The sequence below is a fragment of the Nycticebus coucang genome, chromosome 10 (assembly GCF_027406575.1).
Source record: "Nycticebus coucang isolate mNycCou1 chromosome 10, mNycCou1.pri, whole genome shotgun sequence".
Taxonomy (NCBI): Eukaryota; Metazoa; Chordata; class Mammalia; order Primates; family Lorisidae; genus Nycticebus; species Nycticebus coucang.
Window position 1 is genome coordinate 105,807,956 of NC_069789.1, and position 18,636 is coordinate 105,826,591.

At 51.4% G+C, this 18,636-nt stretch overlaps 1 protein-coding gene across 5 annotated transcripts in view; it reads left to right on the forward strand.

The window, feature by feature from the left end:
* The window catches only part of KCNN3 (potassium calcium-activated channel subfamily N member 3), a 161,334-nt gene that overhangs the window by 15,483 nt on the left and 127,215 nt on the right, over positions 1-18,636 (forward strand). The window contains exon 1 of one of the 5 annotated variants that reach the window (XM_053607364.1): positions 1,477-1,553. The exons of the other annotated variants lie outside the window; for them this stretch is intronic. Within the exon in view, the coding sequence (XP_053463339.1) occupies positions 1,521-1,553 (33 nt within the window). The 5' untranslated portion in view covers positions 1,477-1,520. Of the gene's footprint in view, positions 1-1,476; positions 1,554-18,636 lie in introns of those variants that run through there. 5 annotated transcript variants of the gene reach the window in all.

Below are 18,636 nucleotides of genomic sequence, written 5' to 3' on the forward strand. Positions count from 1 at the left end.
TCTTCGAATTGAAAACTATCACTCTCCTTGGCCACCTAAAAAGGTGGTCTTTACAATTTTAAAAACATTAAATGACAAAGTATAGATACACATTTCATCACAAAAATATTCACATAATTGGCACAAACATTTTATCATTTTATATATTAAAAAACAAACAGGGACAACTGGAATGGACATACCCTGTATACTGGTTTAGAATAAAGCCATTGACACTTCCATTTTAAATTCACCTGTTCAAACACTATGGTAGTTTGATGATGTGTAAACATTCTTATTTGCACTGTTTCCTGAGGTGATGTGGAAACATATGGGAGGGTCATTTTCTATAAGTGCTTAGGGAAGGGCTCATTGAGCAGGCGGTGTCTGATGAGGACTTATAGCTGGTGAGGGATCAGCCATCTGCAGTGAGAGGAAAGAGCAGTGGGAAGGCCCTGCAAGGCCAAGTCTGGCGTGGTCTGGACCTCACTGTCCATTAGGAAGAGAATGCTAGCCACTTGCGTCATTTGGGGCATTGTGGCGGGCGCCTATAGTCCCAGCTGCTCGGGAGGCTGAGGCAAGAGAATCGCTTAAGCCCAAGAGTTGGAGGTTGCTGTGAGCTGTGTGAGGCCACGGCACTCTACCGGGGGCCATAAAGTGAGACTCTGTCTCTACAAAAAAAAAAAAAAAAAAGAAATTTCCTAGTAGCCATATTAAAAAAAGTGAAAAGAAAAATGTGAAATTAATTTGAATATTCAATATTACCATTTTAATGTGTAAGCAATGTAAAAAATGATATATTTTACATTCTATCTTTCAAACTAAGTCTTTGAAATCCAGTGTGTGGCTTATACTTAAATCACATCTCAATCAGGCACTAAATTTTGATCTGAAAACCTGATGTGTATTTAGAGTTTGTGAAATTTACACTTAAAAGAGATTTACCCAAGTTATTTAAAAATTTCCAATAAATGAATGGAGTATCTGTTTTGTTTTGTTTTTTTTTTTGCAGTTTTTGGCTAGGGCTGGGTTTGAACCCACCACCTCTGGTATATGGGGCCTGTACCCTACTCCTTGAGCCACAGGTGCCGCCCCGAGTATCTGTTTTTATATTTAAATTAATGAAAATGAAATGGCTTTAAAAATCCAGTTGCACAAGTCACCTTGCAGGGGCCCAGTGGCCACTGTCTACTGTACTGGACAGCTCAGGCCTGGGGCAGCATGGAGGCTGAGGCAGGCTCTGTAGACAATTGAGAGGAGTTTGGCTTTTCTTTTTTTTTGACCGAGTCTCTGTCGCCCTGGGTAGAGTGCAGTGGCATCATCATAGCTCACAGCAACCTCAAACTCCTGGTGTCAAGTGGTCCTCCTGCTTTAGCCTCCTAAGTAGTTGGGACTACAGGTGCTCACTGGCTACACCCAGCTAATTTTTCTATTTTTTGTAGAGATGGGATCTCGCTATGTTGTACAGACCTTGAGCTTCGGGCCTCAAGTCATCTTCTTGCCTCAGCCTCCCGAAGTGCTAGTTCCAGGTGGGAGGCACCATGCCTGGCCAGGAGTTTGGATGTGAGATGAGAGTAAGTAGAGGGCATAGAGTAGAGAAGTAGCAAAATCTGACATTAGCTTTCACAGAATCACTCTAGCTAAAGAGCTGGGAGCAGATAGGGAAGAGGCGAGCCAGGGCAAGGGAGATTAAGAAGCTGTGACAGCCCAGGTGAACGTAAAGATGGTCTGGGCCTGGGGGTAGCAGTGAAATGGTAAAAAGGGGCTGAGTCTGGCTTGACACCAGTAGCACTGTGCTTACAGTGCCAGCCACGTACACTGAGGCTGGTGGGTTCGAACCCAGCCTGGGCCTGCTAAAAAAACAACAATGATAACTTAAAAAAAAAAAAAAAGCTGGGCATTGTGCCGGGCACCTGTAGTCCCAGCTACTTGGGAGGTTGAGGCAAGAAAATTGTTTAAGCCCAAGAGTTGGAGGTTGCTGTGAGCTGTGATGCTGCAGCACTCTACTGTGAGGGCAACATAGTAGACTCTGTCTCAAAAAAAAACAAACCAAGAAAAACCCAAAGTGGCTGAGTCTGTGGCACCTTTGGAAGGAAGACCATTAGAAGAACTGGATGAAGGTTACTGGGGAGGGAGGCAGTGGTGAGAGAAAGGGGAAGGCAAGGACGAGGCCCTTGGAAGTGGAGCTTCTGTGGACTGAATGAAGGGTGGTGGGAGAAGCAGGTTTGGGGGAGATGAGGAGCTTGTGGTAGGACTTGTTAGACTTGAGGAGTGTCAGTTTCAAGATGACGTCCGCAGCACATGGCCCAAGGCTTGTGGAGGTCTGACCCTGGTACCCGGGGCCGTGGACGGCTTCTTTCCGGGCCCTGCCCCATGAGGGATGGCTGATCTTGCATTCTGGAGGTCAGTTCATGGCACAGCTGGCCTTGTTTTTAAAAAATTCAGCAAAGTTGTCTGTGCCTCCAGAACCACCAGTGTTCACCCCATAAAGGTCTCTGGACGTTTAGCAATGTCTGGCGACATTTTTGGTTGTCACAACTAGGGGTCTTTCTGCATCAGTCTGAATTTCAAGGTCAAATCTCACTGCTCAGGGCTGACCCCAGTGCAGTTTCATGAATAAAAAAAGAGTCATAAATGATCAGAAGCTTCCCCAGCATGGCTGGAAAGCCTCTTTTATGGAAAGTTGATGAAATAATATGAAACTCTAAAGACACCAAGTCTTCATTTCCTGGCACCTTCAGCTCCATAGGGAGGTGGGGGGAGGGATTCCACTTAGAGAGGTAGAATAGCCTCCCTGATGTCTCTTGGCTAGGGAGGGTGAGGACTGAGTCCTGGGAGCCTCAGTGTCATGCTCAGCACCCATGGCATTGTGTGTCCAAAGTCCCCAGAGGCACAGGGCTCTCAGGGACCATGCATAGAAGACACTGCTTTTGCTTCCTTTGAGATGGGGAGGAGGGTGGACCTTAGGTCCTCTCCTAGCCCTGCCAGCATCTGGTGCTGGGCCCTAGGCCTGGAGGTGAGGGTCTTCAACCTGCAGACCAAGGCCACCCCACTTGGGCAGCCCAGGCCTGCTGGAAATGGGCCTTCTGGCCTGGGTTCAAAGCTAGACCCTGACCCTTCCTCTTCCATGGTCAGTGTCAGAATGCTGTGGGCAGGCCAGCTGTGCTCCTAGAGAGGAGGAAGATGGTGCAGTGGGAGCCCTGGAACTTGTGGGGCTGGGGAGGCCCTGCTAGGGGTTTGAGTAGGGGAGAGGAGATCCTGGCAGAGTAGGGAGGGGAGAGCAGCGGGAGGTGCCCTCCCTTCACCAGCCTTCTGATCGGGCCCTCCCTTCACCAGCCTTCTGATCAGGGCTTCTGAATGGGGGCAGTTTTGTTCCTTAGGGAGCACTTAGCAATGTCTGGTGACATTTTTGGTTGTCACAACTCGGGGAAGTATATCATTACCAGTGTCTAATGTGTAGAGGCCAGGGATGTCCCACAACAAAGAGTTACCCAGCCCCAAATGTCAGTGGTGTGAGGCTAAGAAACCCACTTTGGATGACTCATTCTCACAGGCTTGTTACGAGGATAAATGAGAACACAGGCGCCAGCTCTCCCAACTGCAGTGGGCAGGGGCAGCCCCGTGTCATCGAGGACCTGGACCAGGACAGCAGGCTTGAGTCCAACCCTGATTCCTTACACCTCAGTGGAGTTTTTTCCTTGTTTCTTATCTCCATTGTCTTTTCATCCTAGGAGGTCTTGTCTGTAAGTGGGACAGTGGCATCCACCCTGTTGGGGCAGTTGTGTCTACACTGTGCAGGGCAGTGGCATTTATCTTAGGGAGGTGGCATCTACACTGTGTGGGGCAGTGGTGTTTACACCGTTACAGAGCTAGCGTCTACACTGTGTAGGGTGGTGGCATCTATACTATGTGGGGCTGTGGCATGTATACTGTTGGGGTAGTGGTGTCTGTGCTGCTGGGGCTGTACGGGGAAAACTGCTCAATCAGCTGTGGGGTGCCAGCAGACAGGAGGTGGCAAGATGATTCACTTCCAGCCCAGAACTGATGGGCAACCTGTGGATCCCTGTCCTGCTCCCCAGCCCCTGTGAGGCCACATGGCTGTCTTCCTAAGCCTGCTCCCTCCTGCTTCTCATCTGTGTCTCCTTGAACAGGTGGAGCTGAAGTCTCCATGTGGGGCAGATGGAATGTGCAGGAAATGCAGGGCTATTCTTTCCGAGCCATGAGTGGGAGACAGGGCTAGGTGAGTGGCTGATTTCATGGCAGGGGAGAAGCAGCTGAGTGCGCCAACTAGAATCCTGGTGGGGTGAGTGGGGTGAATGAGCCACCTTGGGCGCCAGCCTTTGTTCTAGCCCAGGGTTTGTTGGGTGGGAGGAGGTCTGCACCAATATAGTGGAGGCCTGAGGACGTCTTCTGGGGGAGACAGTCACTGATGCCTGCTCTGTGGCAGGCACTGGTCCTGGCGTGTTGGGGGACACAGAGATGGGCTGTATGTGGTTGGGAGGTGCTCAGGTTGCTGGCGCTGTGAGGCAAGGCAGACTGTGGTTCATGAGGTGAAGAGGTTCACCTCATGGTCAGCTGTGCCTGTGAATATGAATGCTCGCAGGCATCTTAGGAGTGGGGATAGAGCTGAGTTTTGAAGGAAGATAGGGCTTCTTGAGGTAAAAGGGAAAAAAGAGTGTTCTGAGCAGAAGGGGGGGGGGGTGCGTGCCAGAGACCCAACTTGGAGAATATCAGGTGATCTCACTGGAGGGACAAAGGAGGCAAGTTTTCCTGGGTCCTGGGGAAGAGAAGACCAGAAAGGGCCGTGGAGCCCCTGCTCATGGATGCTTTTGCACTGAGGCACAGGGAGCCATGGGAGGTGTTTGAGAGGGTCAGTGCATGCTCTAGCAGAAGAGGAGGGAGCTGGAAGCAGTGTTATTGTGCCAGTTTTAGAGAAGGAGATGAAGGTTTGGACCAGCTGGGGGCAGTGGGAGGGAAGACGTTGGAGTGGGGGCTGTGGGGAGGGTAGTGCGTTGGACTTTACATCCCCCCTGCATGTCTGGATTGTGTGTGGGGTCTAAGCAGGTTGGTTACCTCACTGCTCTGCTCAAAAACCAGTCCTTTACTGGAGGGAGAGGTAGCAGTCGGGCATCTCGCTGGCCCCATGGTGCAGGGTGGCACAGTGCCCACGCCAGCCGGCACCATTGCTCTGGCCGGGGACTCCTGGAGCCAATCAGCGCTGGCTCCTGGCCGAGGCTGATGGAATACACCCTCTTCCTGCCGGTTTTCAGAGAGATGGGAAGGATGGCAGCAGTATGGTGAAGCCAGCTACTCTTGGGTTCATTTGTGACTTGGTTCATGCCTGGCTGAGGGCTGGGCAGGTCGCCTGGTCTCCCTGAACCTCAGTAAAGTGAGCGCAACGGAGCTTAGCCCTTGTAGTTGTGAGAACATTGCACTCACTTGTGTAATGTTCTCGGCTCAGTGAATGGCTGATTTTTTTAATTGGCGAGATGTGATGAGGAGAGGCTAGGGCTGTGTTGCCTCTGCAGAAGATGAGGACTTGGGAGATAGGTAACAGCTGAGATGGGGCTTATCTTGGGTGTCTACTTTGAAGAGCTGGGAAATCCAAGAGGGTTTCTGCAGAAATCTGTGGTCTTATAGTCATGTGGTTCACATAAATCACCTTTACTATTTACCTTAGAATCAACTTTTCAAAACCCCAGCCTCCTTGCAGGCAACCCCAGTGTGGCATCAGGAAAGTGGGGTCATTGGGTTAGTGTGGCCAGTGTGGTCTCTGGCCTTGCTGTGTTCTTGGTGCCTCCCTCTGCCATGGTGTTTCCCAGGGGCTGTCTGGATTTCTGCCCAGGCTCAACAGGTCCTGGCCCACCTCAGGCTTCAGAGAGGAAAAAGCCCTGGATTTGGGAACAATGACCTGAAAGTCACCCTGGCCCTCCCCTTCTGTCAGTGTGAGCTGGGTAGATGTGCAGGTTCCTTGACAGCAGTGGGGACAGTGCTTCTGGGGTTGTCAGGAGGGTCCCAGGAGACAGAAAAGTGAGGCCTGCAGGGTGTGCCTGACACTCAGGCCCTGCAGATAGCTGGGGAGTGAATGAGACAGAGAGGGTGGGATGGGTGTGAAGCCCACAGGCAGCAGCAGGGATGTGCAGGGAACTTCCCAGATGTTCGTCCCTCCTCTAGTAGGGACAGTAAGTCTCCAAAGGGCAGTCTCCGAAGGCCCTGGCTACTCCCAATGTGGCTGCACCAGAGAGAAGCAGAGTTTTCTCTACTCTGAGTGTCCCTTGCTCTGTTATCTCCTGTATGTGACCTGGCCCATGGAGACTGGCTGCAGAGACCTAATGGCAGTGGGGTACCAAGGGGCTGGAGCAGTCTGCTCGGGGTGCAGACCATGAGGGGTATGCTGAATGTAAAAAATAAATGGACTAAAAGTCTGTCTGCTTTTTACTACCACCATGTCCCATCACGTCTAAGCAAGTTTGGTGATAAATGCTCCCTCCCGGGGCACGGACTCCCGCCTGCCCTGCCATTACACTGCTGCCTAACAGTCTTCCAGAAAACACTGTTAACACCAGGAAGCAAACTCATCGAATACTGATAGCGGAGGCTGGAGATGAGATCGGAGAAGGAGCTGCGTACACAGTGGCAGTGTGGATTTTGAGCTCAGGAGACCTGAGTCGAGGGAAGGTGCCTCCCTGTGACGTGGGGGGAGAGTAAGGCGTGAGGAGCTGCAGGGAGGGACGGCTGCCGCGTGGGCTGGATGAGGCCTGTGCTGGATGAGGCCTGTGCTGGCCCTTTGGACATGGTCAGAAAGAGTGTGTATTCCATCCCGTTTCGCTTGGCAGGAGGCCAGGGTTGGAGGGTCCCAGAAGGAAAGCCCCCAGCCAGGGTGCAGCTGGTGCTGGCGGGCATGGCACTGTGCACCCTGCTCCCTGAGACTGGCAGGCTACTTGCCACCCTCCAAGAGAGCACTGAACTCTCGATTAGGAAAGAAAAGGAGCCAGAGCTGCCCCATGGGCTTGTGGACTGGTAGAGGGTTGGGGAAGGCAGGTTCACTTTTCTCCTAGATAACAGGCATGTGTGTGAGGATCAAAATGAATACTTTGGGGTTTCATTACTATTATTTAAACAGGTTTCCTTGTAGGGTATGGAAGGGCCCAAGTGGGAGGACTGTGGGAGCATCTCTCTGGGGCATGATGGTGGCTCAGTGGGGGTACAGGGTGGGAGTTGTGTCCTTGGGGCTGGCTGAGGGCAGTATGTGTGTGTGGGGGGGTCTGGCAGTGCTGGCCCCTTTTCTGGCTGAACCCCATAGAGGGCCCCATGCCAGCCCAGCAAGGCTAGCGTCCATTTTGGAAGCAGACGCCTTCTAAAGCAGGAGTGCATCGGCCACAGTGGCCTCAGGCGTTCTGTGTGGCCCTATAGGGAGAGAAGCAGACCCTCCTGGGCTTGCAGGCAAAGGCCTGCTCTTCTGGATCTGCTCCCAGAGGCAGGGGCATCTGGCTCTATCTGGAACTAGTGAGGTGGCCATCTGGAGCTCCTGTGGCTGAGCAGCCAGGCTAAGCTTAGCCCAAAAGCACTTCCCAGAAGCCAGTGGCACCATCACAGCATTGGCTGGATGCTGAGGAGCTGGCAGGGTATGGTTTAGGAAGAGTAAACAGGTTTTATCTGGGTATCAGCACTGAACAATTGGCACCAGCTGCCAGAGGGCTGTATTGAGAAGGACTCTGAGGTGCCGCCTTAGCTCATGGGAGGAGCACTGCATTTGGCAGGTGGGGGGAGAGGTAGGTATTTGCCAGCCTGGTGTAGTGAGAAGAATGCTGAGAGCTCCATGTGATCTCAGGGGCATCACTTTACTTCTCTGGGCCCAGGTTCCCTCATCTCTAAAATGGGGGTAAAAGTGTTGGCCTTCTGGCTGGGCATGGTGGCTCATACCTGTAATCCTAGCACTCTGGGAGACTGAGGTGGGTGGATCACCTGAGCAATAGTAAGACTCCATCTCTACTAAAAATAGGAAAATTAGCCAGGTGTTTTGGCAGGTGCCTATAGTCCTACCTACTCAAGAGGCTGAGGCAGGAAGATCACTCAAGCCCAGGAGGTGGAGGTGTGGCCATAGTGCTATAGCCTGGGTGACAGAGCTTGAAGTTGTCCTTCTAACTGGATAGGCTTATTGTGGCGACCAAATGAGATACATGGTAGCAGAATGACAATGGTTTGTGAAATATCGAAAAGCAACACAAATGTGGAGTTGGGTTTTGTTGCTATTGAGGTACCCAGAAACCCAGAATGATGTCACACTAATAATGTCTTCAGCATCTGCCCCTCTGCCACACTGAGCACCACTGCAGGGTCACAGTATGGAAGAGACTTGGCCAATGTGCCCTGTAACTGGTCCAGTATCTGGCCCAAGTGTCAACTAAGTGGTTACATTTCCAACTGAAGGTCACTTCATTTCTGCCACTTACTCTCTTCCAGGCTTAACATTTGGAGAATGGTTTTGTGTTTAATGAAAAAGGACAGAAAATCTCTCTTTAGAACCTTATCTCTTTCTTTCCATTAAAGGTAGCAAAATTGCTTTATAAAGTCTAAAAGCTTGACAAGACACTACTAATAATGCAGGAATTATGCAAATGTGTATAGTCACTTGATTTGCATAATGGAGGCTGGAGGAGGGATGGGGAGGAAGGAGTGGGGTGAGGGCCTGCCCAAATCTATGTGATGGGGACACCCATTTGCTCCTACAGGACGGTCCCTTCCCAGTCCCAGGCTGTGTGCTGAGACTCAGCTGGTCCCTGCTTGCTGTATGTCTGTACCTTTGTGAACCTCTGTGCAGCCCCCTCCCACTTGCAGGGGCTGTGTGGGGCTTGCCTCTGCCGTGGAGCCGGCTTCATTAAACCCCACAGCCACCCTCTGCATACACGCTGTCTTCCCTGAGAAGTCCCCTGGGTCATTATTTCTCCAAACGTCTGTCTTGCAGAAGCATTGGACTTCGTTAAGTGCCGTCTGCAATTGTAACTCTTGCCAAGTGCCTTGTTCTCAGGTGCTATGGGAGGAAAGGGTCAGAAGGCGCCTGGAGGAAAGAACTCCTTGCCTGCCCTTGGGTCTCTCTGACTACTGCATTGGAGGGTTCAGCCTCTGGCTGTCAGGCCCTTCTGCATCCCCCTCCAGCCTTCCTGAGCCCTGGTTAATCTTGAGACTTTAGAGGTACTTGAGGCCTGAGCCCAGTGGAAGCAGAGAGTAGAGTACTCAGGCTGATGGTCACTGGGGGCCTGGTGCAAAGGTTGGGCAGGCACAGTGAGTGTTTTCGTAGAGGCCATTCTGTCCGCATCTGGGGACTCTTTCTCCTCAGGCAGCAGCTTCTGTTCACTGTCCTTTGAGTGACAAAGGTGGATTCAGCTAAGGAGCAGCAGAGAGAGGGACATGAGGGACTGTGGGATTTCCAGGAGATGCATGACCCTCGGCTGTGATCAGCACCTCCCTTTACCTGGCTCCCTGCATTTGTGACCTTTTTAGTCATTGTCCCTCCAGCTATCACCTGCACCTTTGCAGATGCCTCTGATTTCTGTTTCTTTCTCTCAAACCCACAGTGGATCTTTTAATAGCACAAGGCCTTTTGGATTTCTAACCAATCAGTCACCAAATCCCATCCAAAGTGCACTCAGAATAGATACTTTTAATAAAATATATTACCTTTAAGCCAGCATAAACCTGTGAAATTTGTCCTTTTCTTTTAGAGCATCTCTACAAATTCTACAATATTGAAATCACCACCCGGCGACCTTTCAGGAAATACTAGATAAATTGCAGGAGACAAATAGACAAACTACATGGACCAAGTACAATTTCCAGTGCTTTTTCTGCTGGGTTCTTCTGCTGAGTCTTAGAAACCCCTGACTCCTGGGCCCTCAGCCTGTGACCTGCCCTGCCCTGCAGGCCTCTCTGCCCACCTGCTCCTGGCAAGGGGATAGTGGCTGGTACCCTCTGAGAGCCATCTATAGTTCTGAGAAGTGGCTCTGCTGTGCAGCTCCTGACACCCTGTCCTGTCTGTTTGTCCCTGTGTTCCATCACTCAAAGCACTTCCACCTGTGCTCAGGGCCCCTGAAATGCTCTTGGAGCTGAGGACCACTCTGGAAAGGCTCAGGTACTCTGTGGCCAGGTCTGACCCAGGCAAGTGGCAGGGAGTCCTTGGCCTTGCCCAGTAAGAGCTGAGCTGGGATTGGGGCCCAGTTACCTTCCTTGTGGAGGGCGCTCTGTTCTCTGGACAGCTCTCTCTCATGGGTGTGGGTTGCCTGCTTTGTGGACTGCCTGTGGCATCTTTTCTGACCCCAGGCCAAGTCCCTGTGGTCGTCTTGCTTTGAGGTCACCTTCCCTCCCTGCCAGTTGGTGGTGCTCAGGGGATGTAAACCAGGTGCCGTGTCCTGTTTGTATTTTGTGTAGGGAGAAAGAATCTGGGAGGCAAATGGTCTATAAATCGCATTGCTCAGAGCCTCAGAGGGTCCCTGGGACTCAGGTCCTTTGGGTTATGATCTGCTTCCCATCTGGTGTGGGTACTCAGAGCCTTGGAGCAGTGGAGGCACGGTGGCACCAGCTTTCTGAGGGCTGCCTGCTGTACCTTACGTGATGTCAGTGGAGTCCATTACCAGCCTGGCTGCTCTGCCATTGCTGTTCAACTGGAGGTATCACTCAGGTTACCTGAATCTCAATCGCTGTTTTTCCCATGGAGTTACTGTGTCACATGAATGACTGTGGACAGAGACCTCACCACCCTCCAGCACGGGGTGGGAGGTGGAGCAGAAAGCAAGTTAGGGTCAGAGTGTCTGAGAGGTGCTGACCCTTCTGTAGGCTAAGCAGCTGCATGAGGGACAAGGCATTGCCAAGGCTGCTGGATTCCCTCGCTCCTTAATTTGCTACTCAATTCTGCAAACATTCATGGAGTTTTTTTTCACATATCAGGCACTATGCTGGGTGTTGGGGTAGAATAGAAACAGAAGGATGACAAAGACCTGGTTCCCACTCTCAAAGAGCTCACAGCCTGATAGATGCTGCCTTAGATTTTCCCCTAAAGAGGCCGAACGGGGTGGGTAGAGGAGGCACAGAAGTGGCAGGTCTGGAGAGGGAGCTGGTCTCAGAAGTCAACTAGGAATAGGATAGGCCACGTGCAAAGGTCCAGAGAAGCAACAGCATTGTGCATTTTGCAGGTATGTGCCTGGCGATTCAGTGTGGCTGGGAGCTATGGTGTGAGCGGGAGGTGGGGGCTGGAGAAGTGGCATGGTGGGATCACGCAGGTACCCTGCTTACAGGATCCACCTTCATCCCAGAGGCTGTGGGAGCTGCAAAAGGGATTGAAGAACGGATGGCAGGATTTGTTTTAAATTCCTGGCGAAGGAATCTCCCCGCTATAGCAGAAGGAGTGCTGGCTAGGGGATCTTGGGAGCTAGATTCTAGCTCTAGATTTCAGATCTGGGTCTAGAGCTGGGTAACCTTGGCCAAGTCTAGGCCTAGTGTTCCAGCGTGTCAGATGAGGGGACTCTAAGGCCTGTCCTAGCACTGACACTCTCCACACTCATTACCACCTTCCTCTTTGACCCCCATACCCTGTGCTTTTTGCTGGTGCATTGGTCTCTGGCTACATGAGCCCTGTCTCCTGCTGTCCCACCACAGTCAGCAGCTGGTGGCAGCTGGAGGGAGAGAGGTACATCCACCCTGACCTGAGAAGCTTGAGGGCTGCTGGTCCCTCTTCCCCCAGCCCTGTGGGGACCTTGCTTTTGCTGGCCCCAGGCCACCTGGCTCCTCTAGCACATAGCTCTGAGCCAGCTGTGTCTCTTCAATAAAACGGTTCCCTCCCCTGGGCCTAGATCCCTGCTCCACCTTCCCCCAAGTGACAAGAGGCAGCTGAGGCAGGTTGCTGCCCAGTCGCTGTGACGTCTGTGCAGAGAGATGTCAGAGCATTTGGCTACTGCAGCCTCTTCCCTTTGCTCTGGCCTGGCTCAGTGGACACCACCTGCAGTGGCTACCCTGGAGCCCCAGCACTGTCTCTTCCTGACCAAGGACCCCCAGAGCCACATCCATAGGCGGTCCTGAAGACAGGAGGGTGGAAAGACATGCTTTCCCCAACAAGTGTCATCTGTTCTGCTGCCTTCTCGACCCTATCCCAGGCCCAGAGCATAGGGCAAGGTGCTGGAGAGGGGCTGGCTGGGCCTTCACGTGTCTTTGATCACAGCTGTTTTATTCAAAGACTTAACAGTGGGCTCCAAATATATAAGTATCTGTTTAGTCAGAGGAATAGGAAATTAAAGGTGATCAGATTTTTTTCTCCCCAATTCTAAGAGCTATTTACTACCACAGGATGAGATGGATAGCGGAGTGACTTTTCTTGATTCTTCTCTTTGGGACTAGGGCATAACGTTGTATCCATTCATTTACTTACCAAGCATTTGTTGAGTACCTACTATGTGCCAAGCCCTGCAGGAGGTGATGGGGGCAGGGAGACAAGTGACACAGGTCCTGCCATGAAGCAGCCCAGAGTCTGGGGTGAGTGCTCTGAGGGGAGCCCAGGGGCCCTGGGGTCTTGCATTCCAGCAGTTCCACTCAGACCTGGACCCTTCTAAAGCCTGTTCCTGGGGAAAACAGAAATAGTGCGAGAGGGAAGAGTGTGGGTGAGGAGAGTGAGAAGACGGTGCTGAAAAGAAGAAAAGATACAGCAAACTTTCCCATGAGAGAGGTCTCGGGACAGCACGTGGTTCCCAGCCATTGTCAGCAGGACACCAGGAGCTCAAGGCCCGGGCAAGCTTGGCTGGACACTAGCTATTTCCTGCCTAGTGTTCAGTCTCCCTGTCCAAAAAATGAAGCCTCAGACTAGGTGATCTTGGAGATCTGATTAGAACTAACTTTCTGCGGCAGGTGCAGGGCATGGTAAGGGGGCAGGGCACAGACACAGCCCACCAAGATCGATGTGCCTTCCTCTGGCTCCGACATCTTGGCACTAGAGACGCCTGATGGGCCTATGGGAGTCCCACCCTTGCCTTGCTCTTTTGCCTGAATGCTAGAAGGAAAGTTCTGGGTCTTTATGTCTCCCACTGACTCCTTGGTAGGGATGCCTCTGGCCATCTTCAGGCACTGTCCCTGCTGCCTGGTCGTGGGTTAGGGTCACATTCCAAAGAGCTCCTAGGTCATACTCATTGATTTGTGAAGAAGACTTGGAAATGTTCTGGTAACATAGCATTAGAAGGACCTGGGATCCTAACTTTGTAACCTTGGACAATTGTTTAAATCAGTGGTTCTCAACCTTCCTAAAGCTGCAGCCCTTTAATACAGAACCTGTGGGTTGTGACCTACAGGTTGAGAACCGCTGGCTTAAATGCTCCAAGCCTCAGCTTTTCCATCTGTGAGATGGGAGTGGCTCTCCCTACGTCCCAGGGATCAGACAGGAAACTGCAGGAAAATGCCTTGTAAACAGGAAAGCCCTAAACTGATATTCAGGACATGATGATTCAGGGCAAATACGTTCTAACATTCAGCCTTCTCCATGGTCATAGCCTCCTCCATGCTGAGAAGCCACCAAGGTTTAAAGCAGGCTGGGCACATGACTCTAATTGTCCCTAATTGATGGAATTAACCTTAAAAGGGTGACATATAATTAATTGCAATTAATCCAGGCACTGTGATACTGCCTTGCTAAAAATGATGTCTACTAATAATTTCTTTGATCTAGCAAAATGATGCCTGGCAAAGGGCCTGCTAATGGCAACCCTGTACCCAACTCCTCCCATCACACAAAGTGGGATCAACAATTAGGGATGTGGGGCAGAGGGAGGAAGGGACCCCAGTTATCTCAGCCCCATGGGAGCAAATGCCACTTACATAAGGTGATTGTGTGATTCCTTATCTAAACTGGGACATTTTAAGAATATTACAATTATTCATAGTAATAATGATGTCTGACAACAGGCATGGACTGAACTTCCCTGGTAAACTTGGGTGTACTGTCATCCTGTACAAAGGCTGTTCTAGGTTCATGGGACACTTAACTGAGAAAGCATTTCCACATTTATAATCTTGTGTTCTCATAACAACCCTGGAAGGAAGGACTTTTTACTCTTATTTAATGGATGTTAAAGATGGTGATGGTGCCAAATAGTTCAGCCTTTGGCCTGGCTTCCTCCGTGGCTGGACCCTAAGCAGGTAGTGGGCGGCTGGCTGGGATTAGGGAGTTTTGTGGCTATGGAAAGGGATGGGGCTCAGAGGGTGAGAACTAGCATCTGGCTTCAGTAGATGGGAACAAGTGTCACATCTGTGGAGAGCAAGGGCTGGGGGCTGGCTGGGGACTTTGCCTGGGTCCTCTCCAGTTCTAGGCTTGGAGTCAGAAGACTCGTGTTTGAGGTCTGGGTCCTCCACTTGCTAGTTGTGTGAACATGGGTGGATAGCCTGTTGGGTAACAGGCAGCTGGGGGTCCTGGGGGTCCTGGGGGTTTCTGAGTCTGCGGAGAGTCCCCGGACCAGTACCTTTAGGGGACAGCAGGATCCTGCTGCCTTGAGAAAGCTCTGACTTGAAGCAGGTAGGGTAGAATGAGTCCCTGTCTGAGATGGAAGCTCTTGGAGGAAGAAGTAGATAAAATAAATATGTGGGGGGATTGAGAGATTCCCTGACCGTGCACTGTATGTGCTGTGCCGGCTCCCAGGGAGCCTCCATGCCTCCCACTTCCTAGGGCTCTTCACAGGTTGAGCCTCAGCCTCTGGCTTCCTCAATGTTCTCAGACGAGCCTGCATGCACATGGGCAGGCATGTGGCTCGTGTGGTCCCCGCTCCTGGAACTGATGGCATCTTAGAGCAGAAGGCAGGCGGGTTGGCCACAGTTTGGTGAGAGAGAGCTAGTGAGAAGGAGCGTTACAAAGCACCACGCTCAGCCTGTGCTTGGTCTCTACCACTGCTATCGACACTGTCCATCACATCGAAACAATTGAAAAACCCGTGCCAAGTGGCTAGGAAACTCAGGGCTATGCTGAGTTTCTGAAAAACAGTATTTCCACTTCTTATGCTGCACTGAAATGCCAGTAGTTCCATGCCAACTGGTTATTTTTCCAGACCATTTCCCTTTATTTATGTTTAAGCTTTTGTACTTTTAAGACAAAAGAAGATAGAGGACCTGGAGTAGGTAATTATCATTTCTCCTGATTTGCCCTTGAGTGAGCCACGTAAGAATCATTCACTTTCCACAGTGAGCTGAGCCGCTGAAGAGGGTGGGGGGTCTGTGGCTGGCCCTGCCCCTGGAGAAGTGCTCAGCTGGGCAGGACCCCACCCTTCGTGTGGAAAGTTTGTGCCCGCTGTTTGTGGTGTGTGGCCTTGGGCAGGAAAAGGGCTCTCTGAGCCTCAGTTTCCTCGTCACAGTGGGGGTTGAACTAGATGGATGTTGACTGGAAGACTTGTCTCGTATTTGTTGTAGGACTGGGGTGAAGGCAAGGAGGAAGGTGACATTGTCCTCAGACTGGCTGCTCCGGGAGGCCTGGACACAGGGTTGGGGTGCTGGTGGGGCTGCTCCTTTGGGGAAATTTCAGAGCAGCCTTTAGAGCCGTCTGTGAAGCCGCAGGCAGTTGTTTTTCTCACCATATGTGACTTCTGAGTGTCTTAAAAATTTTCATTTGGGCCAAACCTTGCCAGGCTCGGGGGACCATTTTGCCCAGAGTGGGGGTAAGAATGGGTTTGCCTCCTGGCTCCAGGTTGGAGGGGCAGGCTATCTCCACCCTGGGATTCCCTAGGAAGGCTGGAGGGACTGGCCTTGGTGCTGCTTCAGCATCTGTTGCAGAGGCAGAAGGAGCAGAGGGGTGGTGGGGGCAGGAGGTGATGAGGTGGGGCAGGGAGGACGTGGCCGATAGGCAGCAAGAAGTGTGACTCTGCATTACAGGTGATTCAAATTAGTGCTCTTATTTCAGGTCACAGCTATGTAAAGAGCATTTGGCTAGTTTCTTGCAGCTGGCTGCCTGTGGTCCCTGCAGAGTCAGGGAGTCTTGTAGGTGGAGGGCCAGGACAGGATGCGCCTGGCCAGGCCGGCTCCATTCTACCTGGAAACCCAACCTAGCAGGGAACACACAGCTATCTGCAGAGCCAAGTGATTTCCTGCTGCTTTATTGGTTTGGGGGCCAGATAGGTTTTAATAAGAGAAAACAAAATTACTTCAAAGCAAGCCATCCAGAAAGCACATTTATTTGTTTCAAATGTTCTAGAACATTTAAGAAAATGGGGTTTCCTGCGATCTGGATGAAATATGGGGTCACGTTCTTGGGGAATGGGGCAGTAAGTATTTGCAGGGCTATACCTAGGGGTGTTTCAGGGAAGGTTTATGTTGTAACCTGTGCTCCCAGGCTGCCAGGATGGATGTGGGGCTGGGACCAGATACCTTTAGTGAGCACCTCTCTCAAGGCAAGGTTGGTGTCCGGTCTTTAGAGCCTGATGCATAGTGACAGGTGGGCCTTTGTCAAAGCTGGAGAGGGTAGGGGGGCCTTTTCTTTTTAAGACAAAGAGTTTCACTTTGTCGCCCTCAGTAGAGTGCTGTCATGTTATAGCTCAGAGCAACCTCAAATTCTTGGATTCAAGCGATTCTTTTGCCTCAGGCTTCCAAGTTGCTGGGACTATATGCAAGCGCCACAATGCCCAGCTATTTTCACAGACAAGGTCTCGCTTGAGCTCAGGCTGGTCTTGAACTCCTTAGCTCCCAGAGTGCTAGGATTACAGGCATGAGCCACCTAGCCTGGCCCCTGTGGGGGCTTTTACACTACAAGAGAAATGTAAATGCTGACTGGCCAAGGGTAGTGCAAAATGTAATCAGGAGCCAGTTTTTATTAGCAAAGAAAAGAAACTGTGACTAGGTGACAGGTTTGGAGGTGACTTCAAGAGTAGGGATCCTTTTGAGGACTCGATGATGAATTCAGGGGCTGGTGGTCATATTTTCGTAAAAAGTAAAAACAGGGTAGGCATGACTACCCAGCCCTGTGGGCACGGACTGGGAGCCCCCTTGTCTGGGCTCTCAGGTTTGTAAGAGGAGTAAGCCTGCCTCCCCAGCCGGTGTCTTCATGTGGAACGAGATGGGGGCACCAGCCTTCGGCGCTTTTCTGTGTTCTGGGGAGGGGCTCACTTGCTGAGTACCCGGAGTAGGCACCGTGGTGCCTCCATCAGAGCAGGGCTTTGCAGAGGCCTTTCCTTAGGTAGCCTTTCTGGGGAGCAGACACTTTTGAAAAAGAGCTGTTCAAAGTAGAGTCCTCAGGGCTTTGCTGAGGGTGGGTTCTTAGCCTGAGGTAAACTGAGAGACTGATAACCACATACAAAGAAGCTCAGAGGGGACCCAAGCAGCACTGGATCTGGTGGCTTTCTGGTTTCTCTCTGACTCCAAGAGCCAGTGCTCATGTGTGGCTCCAGTGCTCCAGTGCTCATGTGTGGCTGTCCAACAGTCAGAGGCTGAATTGAGCCTGGCCTGCATGTTAGAATCACCTGGATGGTTTCTAAAAAGTCAGTGTCCAGACCTCACCTAAAGAGTCTGATCCAGTTGTTCTGGGTGGGGCTGAGGCCCCCAGCCTCCATGCTCACACTCCCCACAGGGTGTGGTGTGCTTCATTTTACCTCTGTGTCCAAGCTCGGGGCGTGAGTCTGTGCTGCTCCACCGTTATCCGCAACTAACATTTGAGGGCTTGCTTTGAGTCCAAAAGTGTTCGGTGGGCCAGTCTTCGGTTCCCTTAGGTTCAGCAAGCACTAAACTGCCTTTAAAGAATCTCATCATGTGTATTTTACCTCAATGCAGTGCCTGGCACACAGTAGGCGTATAATAAAAAGTTTGATGGAGTCACATGGAATCTCTGCCAATATTGTAAGTGGGGCAGGAAAATAAATTAGAAGCAAGCAGAGAGCTCATGACATGCCAGGTTCCCTCTGCCCAGACCTTTGCCAGGTTCCCTCTGCCCAGACCTTGTAAATAATGGAAGCCATCTCCTTAATTGGAATTATGTTTGTGGCCTAAAGGGGTGACCCGTCTGATGTGGTATTTTGGGAGTTGGTCTTCTAAATGACCTTTTCCTGCTGGCCTTGGGGCATCGCACAGCGGAGAGCCAGGCCTCAGGAGGATCGTTTCTTCTTAATTGGTGTCCTAGTCACTCTGGCTTCACTAAACATTACCAGTCCACCCTCTGCTCAGACCTGAATGCCCTTGTTATTAACTGGATGAGTTCTCACAGACAGATTCCATCTCCTCTAGAGAAAGGCCCCAGGGCAGCCTGACGTGATGAGTTCTATTCCTAAACCTCTGACCTCCCTCATGCGAGCCTCCCCACCTGGGTCTGGGCCAGGCTTACAGAGTCAGTGCAGGCCCAGCCTGGCCACAGGCTGTTTGCTGTCCATCACTTAGTAAGTGACCAAGGTTTGATGGTTCACAGCTGGGGTCTCCTCAAGGAGCATGAGACAGGTGGGGCACAGACTCCATGTGACCTTGCCAGGTGTGAGTCCAGCCTCCATGCTCCCCTGGGCTCTGGGGACTCATGATTGAGCCTCCCTGGGCCTCAGTGTCCTCATTGCTCATTTGGGACCACAGGCGTCTTGAGGGCACAATGCAGGTGAATGGTGCTGACCCATGGCGAGTGCTCAGTGAATGTTAGCTGTAATTTTGATAATCTTTTCTCAGTTTCCCTGAATT